The sequence below is a fragment of the Elgaria multicarinata genome, chromosome 4 (assembly GCF_023053635.1).
Source record: "Elgaria multicarinata webbii isolate HBS135686 ecotype San Diego chromosome 4, rElgMul1.1.pri, whole genome shotgun sequence".
Taxonomy (NCBI): Eukaryota; Metazoa; Chordata; class Lepidosauria; order Squamata; family Anguidae; genus Elgaria; species Elgaria multicarinata.
This window is the reverse complement of record NC_086174.1, coordinates 22,702,481-22,718,483: the sequence shown is the minus strand read 5'-3', so window position 1 is coordinate 22,718,483 and position 16,003 is coordinate 22,702,481. Positions and strand designations below refer to the sequence as shown.

At 48.5% G+C, this 16,003-nt stretch overlaps 1 protein-coding gene across 7 annotated transcripts in view; it reads right to left on the bottom strand.

Moving 5' to 3' along the window:
* Window positions 1-16,003, bottom strand: part of KLC4 (kinesin light chain 4) — a 74,294-nt gene that overhangs the window by 35,904 nt on the left and 22,387 nt on the right. For 5 of the 7 annotated variants that reach the window (XM_063123946.1, XM_063123949.1, XM_063123950.1 and 2 more), the window contains exons 2-10: window positions 8,955-9,227; window positions 5,516-5,746; window positions 4,739-4,817; window positions 4,319-4,544; window positions 3,751-3,838; window positions 2,911-3,012; window positions 2,008-2,181; window positions 1,760-1,859; window positions 991-1,043 (exon numbers count right to left, since the gene is read on the bottom strand). In XM_063123946.1, coding sequence (XP_062980016.1) covers window positions 991-1,043; window positions 1,760-1,859; window positions 2,008-2,181; window positions 2,911-3,012; window positions 3,751-3,838; window positions 4,319-4,544; window positions 4,739-4,817; window positions 5,516-5,746; window positions 8,955-9,203 — 1,302 coding nt within the window. In that variant the 5' untranslated portion in view covers window positions 9,204-9,227. Of the gene's footprint in view, window positions 1-18; window positions 537-990; window positions 1,044-1,759; window positions 1,860-2,007; window positions 2,182-2,910; window positions 3,013-3,750; window positions 3,839-4,318; window positions 4,545-4,738; window positions 4,818-5,515; window positions 5,747-8,954; window positions 9,228-10,482; window positions 10,569-16,003 lie in introns of those variants that run through there. The other 2 variants (XM_063123947.1, XM_063123952.1) reach the window with 2 other exon arrangements.

Genomic DNA, 16,003 nt, shown 5'->3' with positions numbered 1-16,003 from the left:
GGAGGGAGGGAGGAACTTAGACAAAGAAGTCCAGCACGGACGGTGCACTGGAGACTTTATGTTCTCGCTTGTGAACTGCTATGCTGCATTCAGCAGCTTAGCTCAGAATGTCTTGTAAACACACCAAGTTTCTGCACTATTCCTAGCAATGTGTAGATTTCCCAGATGAACCAGGGCCCATTGCTCAATGCACCAGAGGCCGAAACCTTTCTCCTGAGTACCTTGGGGTTGCTGTATCTCCAACAGGCCAAGATTTCCCCACACCTCTCGGTCTCTTCCCAACCTGGGCCAAGTATTAGTCCCCCCCTTCTAAAAGTACTCAGGAGGAGGGAATGGTGGTACAGAGGACTGCAGCTTCTTCCCATTCCTCTTATCTCAGACTTGGGGGCTCAAGAAACTACTTTTTTTTTTCCTGCTCGGCCAAACAGCCTTCCAAGTGGGCAAGGGTTAAACTTCCTGGTTCTGAAGCGTCTGTGGCCCAGAAACCTCCTGCAATCCCTCCATCTTCCACTCTCCAGTACGTCCTAAGGAGGGCACTATAACAAAGAGAAAACATGCAAGGCACGGGAAGAACAGGGCAAACAACGCCAATTCCCGCCGCCAAAAGCTACGGCACAGATTGATTAGTGTCCCGTCCCGTCCCCTGGCATTCCTACTCCCCACCCACCACCAGGCAGCCTACATGCTCCATCTTCCACAAAATGCTGCTACACAGCTGGGGAACCCGCGACCGTCCAGTTGCTGCTGGACTACAACTCCCACATTCCTGACCATTGGCCATCCTGGCTGGGGCTGATGGGAGCTGGAGCCCAACCCCTTTCGAAGAGCCACAGGTTCCCCATCCCTGCTGCAAGGCAAAGGAAGGGTGCTGCCATTTCTGGAGCTCCGCCCAATAGAGGACGGCTGAACGAGTCAAGCTCAGGTGTGCGCCCCATCGCCCCTGACGTCATCACAGAGCGCCACCCATCAGAATAACGTTCTTGCGCTCACCTTGCTCATCTCCTCCCTTTCTTCTGCATGCATCCAGATAGGCTTGTGTTCATCTGCAGGGGAGAGACCAAAATTTAAAAAAGTAATAAAAGCAGTGGGGGTGGGGGAAAGCCACACACACACAGGTCCTATGGCCAGAGGAATTCTCCTTCCATGCTACAGTCAAGGAAGGAAGATGCTGATGTGTTAACTGGGGGCCTGGTTTGTTCATTTCCTTTGACGGAGATGCTTTTGTCAGGTAGGCCATGAAGAAAATTAAAATGTACCGCTAGAGAAGGAACTTATGGGGGAATGCGTGCATGCATGGGTGTGTGTGTGCGGGGGGGAGGGTGTCACACATGTGTAACATGCGGCTTCTTTTCTTTAACAGGATGTGCTGACAAACAGGACTGGACTATCAGTCCGATCCAGGAGCCAGAGGGGTATTTGCTGCCTGTACCAATGGTTAAACAATAATTAAGAGTGCCCTTCAGAATAAAATTCAAAGCGGGGGTGGGTAACTTCTGGGGTCAGGAAGGGGGCGCATTCCCGTCACACGCACCCCAGAACCCCCCAGGGGCTGCACCCTACGCCAGCTGCTGAAATTGCCATGGCGGTCATGGCAACGATGGGCAAGGGGGCAGCAAAGCCATCCGTGGGTGTGCGTGCGCATGCAACCTATGCGCTGCCCACCCCCTGTTCAAAGGGTCTCAACTCCTGCCCACCCTCCTCGCCAGGCTCTGTCTAAGCCCCGCTCTCTGGACAGGTGTTGCCCCTTCATTACACATACCATCCACGGAGCCAAATTCCTTGACGTGGGCACGGGTGAGGATTTCTTTGTAGAGGACTTCTGCGTCCTTGTATTTGCCTTGTTTCAGGTAGCAGGAGGCCTGGCACAGAGCACAGGGGACAGCATCTTACACGCAGCACAGGCCACACTCACTCCCACCCACAGTCCTCACATGCAATGCCTGACACCCCCACCCCCCCAAGATATTCAGACGCCCCCACAGTCTCCACATCACCCAACGGACCCACCAGATTGTTCTTTGTTTTGGCCACATTTGGATCATCAGGTCCCAGGCGGGATTCGTAGATCTCCAGTGCCCGGCGGTAGTAATACTCTACTTCTTCGTACTTGCCCTGATTCTGGCATAGTAAAGCCAAGTTGTTTAACTGCTTGGCTACATCTGGGTGATCTTTGCCAAGAACCTGAAGGGGAAGCAAACAGAGAGATAAAACCAGTTATCCACTCCCCTCTCAAAAAGCTGGGAATATAATGGAATCTTTTTATTTCTGGGGGAAATGGGCCACGGTTCAGCTCCGGCACACCCAGTTCCCTATGCATACAATTCAATATCAGCCTCACCCTGGGCATTGGTCTCCACCCATAGATATTCCCCTTTCCAGATGAAGGCCCGTGTTGTAGACATCAGGAGCGCTGAAAGGTGCTGCAGTGCTCCACTGCTTGATTGCTCATATGTACCAGCCCAGACCCTAACATCACCCTCAGGGGTTCTTCTCGGTGAGCCCCTGCCAAAGGAAGTGAGGCATGTTGCTACCAGGAGGAGGGCTTTCTCTGCTGTGGCACCCTGGCTGTGGAATGATCTCCCGATAAAGATTCGCCTAGCACCTACAATTGTACTCTTTCTGGTGCCAGCTGAAGACAATTTTATTTACCCAGTCTTTTAGCAATTTAGTATCCTAGTCTTTCAACTCTGCTATTTTAAATCTGCATTTTAAAGCTCTGCATAGCTGCTTGGTTTTATTCTGGTTGTACTTTTTAAGCTTTCATACTATATTTTATGCTGAACTGGTGGTTTTAACTTCTGTGAACCGCCCAGAGAGCTTCGGCTATTGAGCGGTTATAGAAATGAAATAAATAAATAAATAAATCCTGGCCCTTCCTCCTCCAGCCTGGAGAGAGAAAAAAGGGGATACCTTTTCCCGGATTTCCAAGGCTCGTTTGCATAATGGCTCTGCCTCCTTGTATTTCCCCCTTTTGCCGTAGAGAACAGCCAGGTTATTCAGGGTCGCTGCAACCTGCAGAGGAGCAGAAGCACACCTACATGAGAAGCAAGGAAGAACCAGCGGGATCAGACGGCGAAGAGGAGAGACGGGGGAGCGGGAGAAGACGGGAGCTATGTGACTTTCGCTGAAATGCCACTACGTTGCAGCCATCACCGACAGTGCCAGGCCAAGCCATTTGGCTATCTGAAGCCAAGCCCAAAGTCCACACACAGATACACACGGCTAGGCGCGACACTTGACATTTCTGCCTTGATCAAATACTGCTGCCTCCTTTGATGGTGCTGCTGGAAGCAGGTGAACGGGGCATCGGAGCTCATTTGCACGTTGAAAGATACCATCATTCGCCAAAGCCTTGATTCTGTTTTCTCGATCCCACTGAAAATTCAGAGGTACAACCGGTTTTCCGGCTTCTCCTTCTTGCAGGTGCACGTCTCCATTAGTATTCCATGGTGTCTGGCCAGATGGCCTTCTCTAGGAGTCTCACCTCCTGAGCGTGCAGTAGGACGGCCTCCAAATAAAAGCCTGGCGACTTCACTGGCATATCCCTCTCTGCCTTGACCAAATGCTTAAGAGCGCTTTGCCCTGAAGAAAGCTTTTACAGCAGGAAGATTCCCCTTTTCATCCAGCCCTGACTTTCCCCACAGCCTAGCCATGCGATCCCTCTGAAGGTCATGTGACACGCTGCGACCCTACTCTTCCCATCTGCTTGGACCGTTCCTCCCATCAAGCCCAAGGAAAATGGCGACTTACTGCAGGATGGTCTTTGCCAAGTGTCTTCTCTCTAATGGAGAGGGCATCGTTCAGCAGGTGAGCAGCCTCCTTGTATTTGTTCTGATCCCTGCAGCAAAAAAATAAAGTTTTATAGACGCTGTGCAATAATCGAGGGACAGAGGTTTGCATCACATGGGACACGGTGGAGCAGACTTCCCCGCCTGGCGCCCTCCAGATGCATTGGGACTACACCCGCCCATCATCCCCACCCAGCAGGGTCACTGACTCTGCTGTCTGGGGATGATGGGGACGTAATCCAACACATCTGGAGGGTAACAACTTGGAGAAGACTGCAATGGAGCTGCATCTAATTTCTCAGGTCAGGTCTTCCTCCTTCCTCGCAACATCTGTCCATTGTAAAAGCTCAGCACGCTGAACTCCCTCAACACTGACCCCTTTCCAGTTCTCTTTTCCAAAAAAGGGTTCCGTATCCGCACAAGAAACCGGGCATTCTTGGAAGAACCAAGAATTCCCCGTTTGTGCAATTGGTGGCACTAAGCCAGCGTTTTCCACCCCCACTGAACAAAGGAGGGCTCCCGGCTCTCACCTATATACCAAGGCCAAGATGTTGAGCATGGTGGCCACATCAGGGTGATCATGGCCCGAAGTCTTCTCCAAGTCCTCCAGCGCCTGCTTGCAGAGAGGCACGGCCACCTCGTAGCGCCCCTGTGACGCATACTGGATCACCAGGTTATGGAGCGTGCGCAGGCGTGCCGGGATCTCGTAGCCCCCTTGCTGGGCTGCCGCGGCGGCACTGCTGTGCGGATGAGGCACTGCAAACGTACAAGAAGAGGCAACTTGCAGTGCTGTGTTGTGGCCCATTCAGACAGGTGAGAACAGCCTCTCCCCACTTTTCCCCCTTTCAAGCCAGCCAGAACGCTTGCTGGGAGACAAGAGGAGTTCATCCATCTCCTTCCCACCCCTCCGCTGCCCTCCCCCAAGAGAAGACTAGAGGAAGGCAACCTACACCCTGGGCCCTGGTCCTCTTCCTCATTTGGAAACAAGTCATCCAAGGAATCCTTTGTGGAATCGCCTTCCTTCTCCTCCTGAGGCATGTGGATGGGAAAAAGAACCACAAATAATTAAAAAGAAAGAAACAAAGAGAGAGAGAGAGAGAGAGAGAGAGAGAGAGAGAGAGAGAGAGAGGGACTGTGCTGTTAGGATTTGCACAGGGAGAATCCTTACCTTGAGCACTTCAATTTACCCAAACAAGCCGATTAAAAATGTTCTTTTCCCCAGCAACACAAACAAATTACAGGGGCAGTCAAGGTGTGCCAATCTCATCCAGACAGTGGTGCAGCTAGGTAATTTTATACCCTGGACTCACTGGCCTTATGGGCAACCCCTTTAAATTATCATGTTGGGAAGCACATAATTCATATTTCTCTCCCACCCACCTCCCACCCAAACTCCCTTTTCATGCTTTACCACTGCTTCTACATTCCTGATAGAAAACAAGAACACAAAACAGTCTGCCAAGCCTAATTAAAAAACAAGAAAAACTCTTGAGCATGCGCAGTTTTGCATTTTAAACCCTCTGAAATAACAGCACCGTCACGATTTCAAAAAGCAAAATGGAGTTGGCATCTCCTGCCCAGATCACCTGCCATTCTGGGTGGGCCCCCGGACTATTGCCACCAGGTCCAACCCCAGCTGCACTCAGATCCAGATTAGGCAGACTCAAACGGGGAGACAGTATCAGACACAGAGGCCTCTCGCTCCCACCCTGGGTTTTGACTCTTACCGACGGGGACACGTCCTCGTCGTATTTCTTGAGCTGGTTCATGAACTCCAGGTGCTTCTTCTCCTCCTCCAGCTGGGCCACCGTCTGCTCACTGCGCTGCAGCTTCTGCTGGGTGTTTGCCAGCTCATCCCGCAGCCACTGGTTCTCCTGGCACAGCCTGCGCACCTGGGCTCGCAGCTTTTGCTTCTCAGACTCCACGGCGTTCAGGTGGTTCGACAGAGCCATCATCACCTGGCCCAAGAGAAGGAGGGAGGATTGCTATTGCTATGTGCTGTTGGCCAATGCAGGCGTGGGCAGAAGGCCTAGCGGGATCTGGGTGATTTGCAGCAAATCTCCAACGATTTGCAGTAGATTTGCAGTAGATCTCCAACGATTCCTGACTCCCAATTGTCTAACAACTAGAAAGCTCCCCATGACCTCCCAAAAACATTCATGTTAGACTGGTGAAAAAGAATGCTTACAGGGACACTAGGAGTGGGTTTTTCGGTGAGAGGACTTGCAAACACATTCTGGTATTGATCACAAATTCCTGGACTGAGCATATGAACAGAAGCACCTGCATTATTTACTTCCTAGTGCACGTCTCCCTGGCTAAGCCACTATTTTGCACCTGGCTCTACTTCTTAGATCTCAGGCTTCTGGTAAAAACGAAGTAGATCCCGCAAGCCTAAAGGCCCACCCGAGGCCTAATGCCTGCTTGGCGCCCCCTGCACAAACTGCCTTTAGAGGCAGTTCCCTTGCCACTGTATCCAAAAGCTTCCTGCCCAGCCAGACTGAAGTTCCCAAACTCCGTAATGAAATTGTCACAGGGAATTCAGAAGCTCACAGGAAACGTACTCACTGAATGAGTCAGAGAAGATGGCACCTCATCGATCATGTCCTAGGCCAACGCCTTGTCTCGAGCTAGAATATTAAATGCTTGGCTTCAGCAAGCCATGGCTGGGAGGGGTGGTGGTGGTGCAAATCTGTCCTTGCAAAGACTGCCAGAAGATCGGTCCCCACCCATCCACCCCCGACATCCGCCTCCCGCACTCACCTCCTCTTGCTGTCAAGGGGTGGCAAAGCAGCAGGTGGCTGCAAGAGAGGGACGTGAGGAGGGGCGCACAGAGTTGAAATGCGCTCAGCGTTTGCACAGGTTGGCCGCATCTGCCAGGCCAACCCGGTTAGCTGCCCCATGTAACGTGAGAACACGTCTTGAAGCCTTCCAAGACAATGCAGAGGCTACTAGGGCATACTCGCTGTCAGGGTTTCTTTTATGGCCTGGGCCACCTGAGCGACTCCTTAAAGACCTCTTGCCTCCTTAGGAGTCCCACCTTCTTTTTACCTTCCCAGTAATGTGGGGTTTAGGCTGTAAGTGTGGGGTGAGCGACACTTGTGGCTTAACCCAACAGTTTACTAGTGAATTAAAACAACCGAATTACAATATTTATTTATTGCATTTTTATCCCTCCCAATAGCTGAAGCTCTATGGGCGAGCTGAATGTTCCAAAGACATTAAAAGGAAATAAAAATAGCAAAAACGCAAGTTCTTTTACCTAAGCTGCACCTAGATGTCTCCAAGCTGCTCTTTCTGCTCTCTCATGGTATGGTGGTCCCTGGCTCTGGTCTTCTGGCACTCTCACACTTTGATTCCCTTTCTCCCCAAAACAGAAAGTACTGCTCCCACTTTGAAGAAATCAAACTTAACCGGAAAAATGAAACTTAACCAAGGAATAAACCTTAACTGGAAAAATAAAACTCCAAGCCTCTTTTTTTTACTTTGCCTCTGTAGGCCTCAAACCTTCTCACTCCCGTTTTAGGCACTGCACAGACACACACCCCTGGCTGCCTCTTTCAGTCTCCACTGTTTCTTGATGAAGGAGTATGCAGTGTTGCTGGACAGAGGGGTGCGGAAGAGTAAAATCTGATTCTATGCCTTCTATCATCCATGCACAATTAGGTGCCAGAGAGGGTTGCCTGACCAAGTCTGTGTGTACTTGGTCACAATGGTCACAAATTTGCACTGAGGTTACTCACATTCTGCATCTATAAAAACAGAACTGCTGTCATGCAGATGTGTTTAATCTGAATAAATGCATATTTGCTTGTTCTACTTCTTTTACAATTTATTCCACTTCTGCTAAATCATAGCGAGGGGGAAGGAGCGAATGCAGGGCAAGAATTTTCACTAGAACAGTACACACAATTTCAAGTCTATCTGTATAACCGCAAACCTAGGAATGTGCATTGAAAAATACAACAGCTTAGATTTACAGGGGCTGCGTTTGGACAACACAATAGTCAATGGTGGGGTAATAATCAACTCGACAGTTGTTTATCTAGGAGTACTCTCCACACAATATGATAATAATCAACCGTGGTGTGGATTAGGATCAGCGTCCAGTTGACCATGCTGAGTTGAATCACTCATCCCCCGCTCTCTCCTCCCCTCTCAGTCCTCCCGCTAGAATCCCATCAGCCATTGCTGCTAAAAAAACTAACCCAGTGGTTCCCAAAGTGGGTGGTGGGATTGCATAGGGGGGTGTTGAGAGGCAAAGGGGCGGCAGGGGGGCACTCGAGGTGGTCTTTTCCGAGAAGCACCTCTCCAGAAGGTCTTAAACCAGGGACATTTTTATGGGAGAAGGTAGTTTGGTCCCAAGCCATATAGGCAAAGAATCCACACATGTATTAATATCGTTTAAGAAGAGTCCTTTTAACGGTGAATTGAAATGTTTCAAAAGCACCAAAACGCTAATGAAGAGACATACCCTGCTTGGTGTGCCCCGCCATGCTGGCTGCAAAACAGAGGCGTTCGCTCTCTTTTCCCTCCCTCCCTTGGCAAGCCTGTGGCGGGTGCTTCCCATTTAAAGGGTCCACGCGCAGGGTCCACTGGGCATGAGTTTGTGGAACCAAGGGAGCGGTTACCTGAAAAAGTTTGGGAATCACTGAACTAACCTGTCAGCTGGACTAGAGAGGAAGCTGCAGCTTTGACCACTCTTGCCTTGCGACTCAGCGGCCGACGAAAATAACCAACGGCGCCACCACACAAGACGATAATCAATGGTGGTTCAAAAAGCCAACTCTGCAGAACGTTAGTTCTTTGTGTGTTACTTTGGCCAAATAACCAACTGTTGGTTAAAAAAATCCCTCCACGCAAGACAATAACCCACAGTGGGTTAAATAACCAACAGTTGACTATTTAAACCACCTTGCTTATCGTGTTGCCTGAACCCAGCCAGGATGTTGACTTCTCTGCCTAGTAGTTTGATTGCTCTGCACTTGCTTAGAGGAGTGGAATACACACATTTTGCCTATACCCAAGGATATGTGGCAAGCATGTCTCTCTGCAGCCACCTGAACCCATGTTTTTAATTGCTTATTTATGATTCTCCGTACTTAGCGTCTCCTGCTGGATCCACGTACCACACCGAGGTACTTCCCCTATGGGATAGCAGCTCACCTGAGCCTCTCCGAGCCCCAGCTCAATCATCTCCACCGACTTGCGTAGCAGGTTGGCTTTCTCATGCACTAAATTGGCTTCCTCATCCTTCTTCAGACACTTGATGGTCTCCAGCAGGCTGTGCAAGATTGAGTTGTGCTCATTCTTCAGGGCTTCCAGCCCCTGCATCACCAGCTTGGTGTTGGAGATGATCTCCTCTTGGGTTAGCTTGTCCATCTTCTCCTCCCTGGGATACACCATTGTGGACATAGTCTTTCAGCTACAACCCCCCACCTAAGGAAGGAGAGAGAAAGGGTAGAGTAATCAGATAGCATTGCCTCACTTGGACAGGGTGGGGCCTGAAACATGAAAAAGGCAATGACATTCAAGAAGGGCTGGGAATTCCCACAATTCGTATGGGCTCGATGTCCTTGCAGAAAGAGACAAGATGGAGCACAATATGTCACCAGCAGGAGCACACACGGGTAAAGACGGCGTTTACGTCAAAGCCGGCATTCTTCCAACGCCCCCACACCCTGGCGAATCAAGAAAGCTGATTTAGCTGCCATTTAAGAGCACAGGAGGAATAGCAGTGAGCATACCTTCCGCCCAGAGGTCACAGAGATCCAACACGGAACAGACTCAAATAAGGACAAATAGTTCTAATGGAATGGGAAAGAGAAAAATTGGGGGTTGTTTTTATTTCTTCCCCATAATAGAAAACACTCCAGCTCAAGAAATGCAAGTACAGCTTACAGACATCTTGAAGAAAAAAATGCTTTAATGGCCAGCTCCTGGGCCCAGCTCCTGAGGCAGAAAACAACCAGGACTCTGGCTCTCAGAATCGAGATTCTGGAGCAAATGCAAAGGGACGGAGAAAATAAGGTGGCAATTAATCACTCATTTCCATAAATCATGCCTAGTAATAAACTCTTCCTACCTTCCTATTCTGGACTCCATCAAGACACTCACTATGCATTCTTTTTGACCTGTCTAAGGTGTTTTCCCAAAGATATAACCAGTGGAATGCATGATATAAATACTAAGTATTACTATACAGGTGAGAGGAGAGAAGGAACCATCTCCAATGTATTCTTGAAACCTGAAGCGTGCTGGGAGTGGAGCAGAACAAACAAGCCAGAAACATACTGTTTACAAATGAAAGCTGCCAGATCTCTCTCTCTCTCTCTCTCTCTCTCTTGCACGCACGACACACACACACACAGATACATGTATATATTTTTAGCCGGAAGTGCAAACCTAAGTGAATGTTTGCCCCAAAAGAGAGGGCTACAGATTCTGCAGAGGCAAGATTTTGTCAAACCCTAACAGATCTGTTCCCTATTTCTTACGGATCCCATTTCTGCTCCTGTGCCACAAGCGATTACCTGGCTCAGCCTTCTCAGAGATGCCCACGGCAGCCAGCGAGACGTGTCGCCTGACGGCTGCATCCCACACATCACCAGGAAAAGCCCCCTCCTCCCGCCAAAAGCCCCTTCGCTCCTGGGCTCAACCTGCACCCCAGGGGCATCAGGCAAGAGGCGCTTACCTCCCAAAAGCAGCCGGAGCAGCCTGCCCCGGGGGTGCCACAGCTACAAAAGCGAGCGAGACAACCTGGGCACACGTGATCCCGCTGGCAGGAGGCTGAGCTCTTATGCTAGCTGGAGAAGGAGGGAAAAGGAGAAGAGGGAGGAAGCCAGCAGCAGAACGGCCTTTGTTCTCGGGAAGTCCCACCTCTGTGTGTTCTGGGCTCCTTGCTAGGCAACGGCGCGGCTCCCTGTGTTTATGGAGCCCAACAGAAAGTCCCAGCCAATCCCCCCCCCCGCCAAGCCCTGTCAGAACAAGGGGAGTCTCTCCCAAGGTGGCAAGCCTGGCTCTCAAGCCCAGGTACCTGCTCACTCCCAGGCTGCACAGGCACAACAAAGAAGCAAAGGGCAGCAACAATTGGATAAGGAAGCCGAAGAAGGGACGAGTGCTCCAGTTTCCTCTTCCCAAGACAGAAAGGAGTAGGTAGGTGGGTGGGAGGGAGGAGAGAGGCTCTGACAGAGGCAGGAAGGATAACAGCAGTTACATACCCCAGCAGGGTGATGCAGGATGTATTTTTCCGTGGCTGGATAGCATGGAACTTCACAGAACGCGTGTGGGGAGAGGAGGGGAAATTGCCTTTGGGTGGTGGCGGTGGTGGAGAGAAGCTTGAGAATGAGATGACCCTTTTTAAAAGGGAAGGCTTGATTTACCCCAAATAATTTCAAAGCAATGGCACCTCCAGCAACACAGAAAACACACACTGCATCTTGACATAGTCTCTTGTATTTTACAGTACTGGGAAGCTATTTGGGGCTGGGCTGGGGGTCGCGCTCCCTAAACTGAGTTCACAGCACTGTCACTTAACTCCACCTGGTCCCAATGACATGAAAAGGGGTCAAATTGACACTGCAGCTTAGCTGGGTTAGGGATTGCGTGGATGTCTATTATGTCTAAGGCAGAACGGGGCTCCCAGCAGACTTACTGGGAAGATATGGGGAAGTGTGGATGTGCGTGCGCAGGTGTGGAATTTACAGCTCCTATGCAAAAGGCCAAAAATGGGTCACAAAACCAACAGGTAAAATAAAAACTAACACCCCCTCCCCCAAATCAAACTAATCAGAAAAAAAAGACTACAGTGAGTAGAAATACCATTGAGTAATCACATGAAATGCCTATCTATATGCAAACACATCCAGTGTGCCGAATTAGAAGTCTGTAAGGTCTGGCTTGGGCAGGACCCTCTCTGGGAGGATGTTCCAAAGCCATCGGGCCACAACCAAGGAGGCTCTGCTCTGTAACCTTGGATTTCCACCAGTTGGGCAAATGGAACCTGCAGCAAGACCTCTCCCATAGGTAAATAAATATGTGTGTGTTCATATAAGAATGGCAGGTACTAGGAAGGTACCCAAGGAGATGACATGAATGTAAGAGAGAAAGCAAGTAGGCAGAAGTGAAGACAGATTAAAAGAAATGAAGACTGTGCAAGTGAAGACAGATTAAAAGAAGAAACACAGGAGTATTAAAAACAACAACATCCAGGTATGAGTGCTATAGGACCGAGGTGTACAGAAGACATTTTAAACAGGAATGTAAGTTTCTCCCCCTTAGCCTCTAACTGCACCAAATGTCTACTCAGATTTTTGCAATGGTTTTTCAGAAGCTTCTTCTGTCTTCCCCCATCCGCTCCTTGACGAACTTTCTGCACCTCACCCTCTGCCATGGGCACTCATGTCTGCTCCACAACCCTGTTGCAGTTATTGCATATATCCAATATCCTTTCTACCCCAACACCCAATTTCTCTTTTCACAATCTCCCCTACAGAAACAAGACATTGGGTTTTTAAAATAATTCCCAGCTACCCCACAATCTTGGAAGCCACTGCAAGAAACCGCCAATCCCCACCCCTCAAGGACACTGATTGAGCCCATTGTGGCTTCTATGTTTAACCACAAACAGTTTCTATGGACTGAAGAAGTTTTTCTATTCTCCTAGCACCTCCTGCCAGAAGTTCAACTATATGGGCACAGAAAATCAAGCAAGACAAGACCCACCAGCCACAAAGGCAGTGCAAAGGCCCAGGGACCAACTCCATCATAAACCTCCAGGGGTTCAGGAACGATTGGTAGCTAAGTACTGGGAGAACAGCCTTGGAATTCCTTCATTCCTCCCCCCCCCCCATTAAACCTTCCTCACAGGATCTCCTGCCCAGTCCCCATGACTATAAACAAAAAAACATGCTCCATTATGTTGTCCACAATCTAGCTTAAAAAAAAAAAATCAACGAAAAGCACATCTGCAGTTTTCTTTCATACAGCATATATTTGCAGAAGCCGGCCCTGAGGCAGAGGGAGGAGAGAAGGGAGGTATCGCTTCAGAATTAGCAGAATCTGAGCATGCAATTCACAGGAATGTGTCCCCCAAAGTCCTTCTGCCACGACACAGGCTCTGAACACCAGGCCTGGCCGCGGCTACTCCCTGCTCAAGCCAAGCAACACCGCTTGATACACCTTAAGCGAGGGACAAACACCGCTTTTCTCCAAACTATGTGGAGAAAGGGGTAAAATGCAGAAGGATTTCAATAATAAAATAATGTGCTGTGAATTATATGTGCTGAGGTGAATTATTGTCAGAGTGGGTGTTAAATGACTAAACGTCAGATCATAAATGCCAAACAGACACGTGGGGGTTTTTTTTGGTGGTAGTTAAAACAAAATGATTAAGATTTATTTTTAAAAGTTCACAAGCTTTGTTTCAAATTAAAACATTTCAAAACCTTTTTTGAAATCTTTCATCCAATCCTTTCACTCATTCACATACACGCTTTCCTTTCTCTCACACATTCACTCTTGAACTTTCTTTATTATCAGTATTGATTAATATACACCAACTATCAGCACACCACCCTCAAAAGACACCACTCTCTACACTGAACCTCAAACTCTCCAGAACCCAAGTACTCTAAACACCAAGAGCTAACATACAGAGAGCACTAAAGATTCTAAGGCAGCCTTCCTCAACCTGGGGCGCTCCAGATGTGTTGGACTGCATCTCCCAGAATGCCCCAGCCAGCATTCTGGGAGTTGTAGTCCAACACATCTGGAGTGCCTCAGGTTGAGGAAGGCTGCTCTAAGGGTACCTAAAAAGACTCTCCCAATCCCCTCAGTCATTCCCTTATATGTCACTCCTCCCCCTCCCAAGACATTCTAACTCCACCCACTCAGGCCAACACTCTAAACACACCACAGACTTACCAATACATATATACATTAGGGAACTGACTTGTGGGGTGTAACGCCACACCTTCCAATCATCATCAGTGTTGAGCTACACCACAGCATACCAAAGGCCAAAAGCCTTCCACTAACGGGTGCTTCACTCACAAGGCAAACATCAGCCATGTGCACGCGGAGCATATCCTTCTGTCCTGTAGCTTTTATAATCAGGCCCGCCATCTTATGATCACCCCATTGTTGAGTAAACTGTCCAGAAGTTCAGACAAATTTTATGTTAAGTTTCTGTTGGAAGAGAAGTCCTCAAGAATAACTTTGGCTGTTGCTAAATTTCTTACAGTGGCGGCCAGGATTAGAGCTCTCTATGTATTAAACATAAGTTGATACTAGCTCTAATTGTATGATTTCATGTTTGATTCTTGTTTTTTTCATGGATCTATGGATCGCAATAAAGAAGTATGCAAGATTGGTTTTCGGCAGAAGTGTGTCGTGCAATAGCCCTGCTCCCCACAGTCCTGATCCTGACCAGGGCCCCCCACAGCTGATATTTCAAGAGTTGTGTGTGTGTGTGGGGGGGGGAATACCATGCACGCAAGAGGCTTACATAATAACAATATTATTATGATTATGATTTTGTTTCTTACCCGCCTCTCCATTTTGATCAAGGTGGGGAACAACAGTAAATATGAAATACATAAAACTGCATTTACATGCATTTAATGTCCCATTTAGTTTGGCCCCAGCAATGCTAGAGATTCCCACCCCAGCCCACAGCTTGAGTGTTCTGGTAGGCAGTGGGAAGGAGCAGAAGAATTCTGCTGATGCATTATTTGTCACAGTCATTCCAGATATTGCTGCCAATGTGTTTTGAAACATCCACGTCAAAACATTGGCATAAGCCTGTCAGGCGTGATAGTGGGGGTGGGAGAGGCTGACTCTGCCAACATCTTGCTTGTAGCTTTGCGGACAATCTAAACCTGAAGCAAAGCCTCAAGTCTTGAACCTGCTCAGTAGCAAGCTGAAGCCGTCACGGGAGGTCTTTGAAGGGCCAAAGGATCCGGCCTTCGCTTTTATCCTGTTTGGAATCAGATATTTTAAAAAAACTCAAGACTTAATAGCCACTCACCATATTTCTTTTAGAACAGAGGTGTTGAACCTCTTTCAGCCATTTCGGAGAAGCTCACGGGGGCTGCATTTCAGTGGTGGGTGGGGCAAAAGGGGTGGAGCCCAAAATGCCAAAATATAGAAGCATGTTGTAGCTTAAAGCTCGACGCCTTAGGAGAGGGGATTTCAACCTTTCAGCATGGGGGAAAACTGCACAAAAGCCAGGAAATTAATGATAGGTGGGGAGGGTTGGAAAGGTGGAGCTGGGGAAAGGGGGCGTGACAGATTTGCTCCCTGGGCCAGAGGTTCAGGATGGAGGAGAGCTGTAAGCACCTTTCTCCCATCTGAAGGTTATTTGATAACCTTCTCCTCCTCTGCCCTCCTCCCAGATGTCCTGCCCGGACCTTAAGATCATCTTCAGGGGGCCTTCTCCGTGAGCCCCTGCCAAGGAAGTGAGGCAGGTGGCTACTAGGAGGAGGGCTTTCTCCGCTGTGGCACCCCGGTTGTGGAATGAGCTCCCCAGAGAGGTCCGCCTGGCGCCTACACTGTACTGCTTTCGTCGCCAGCTGAAGACCTTTTTATTCTCCCAGTATTTTAACACTTAATTTTAACTTAAATTTAAATTTTACTGTTTTAACTCTGTATTTTAATTTTATATCAATTTTGCTGCATGGTTTTTATTCTGGTTGTGCTTTTTATATTGTATTGTGTATTTGTGCTTTTAACCTGTTGATTGTCTTACTATGATTTTAATTTTTGTGAACCGCCCAGAGAGCTTCGGCTATTGGGCGGTATAGAAATGTAATAAATAAATAAATAAATAAATAAATCTGCTTCTTATTAGCTGCTTGAGTCCTCTTGAACCTATCAGGCAGGGCAAGGCGGTCCCGAGCAGGTGGTGGATTTTTAGGGGTACCTTTAAAAAGGATAGCAAATTATCAATTACTTAGTTTGTTACCATTATGGCCATCACCAAATTAAAGACAAGAGTGGTCAATCAAATGAAATTGATAATGGTATCAATTAAATGTGCATGAACTTGCATATGACTAAAATAGTCCCGAAGGGGAAAATTGCACTATTTTTGCCTTGGAGCAGGCACCATCTTAAAAGAGGCATTCTTTCCTGTGTCACAGTAAAGAGGGAATGCCTCTTCTAACACAGTGCCTGCCACCTGCGGTTTTTAATAAGTGCTTATTTTTTTAAAA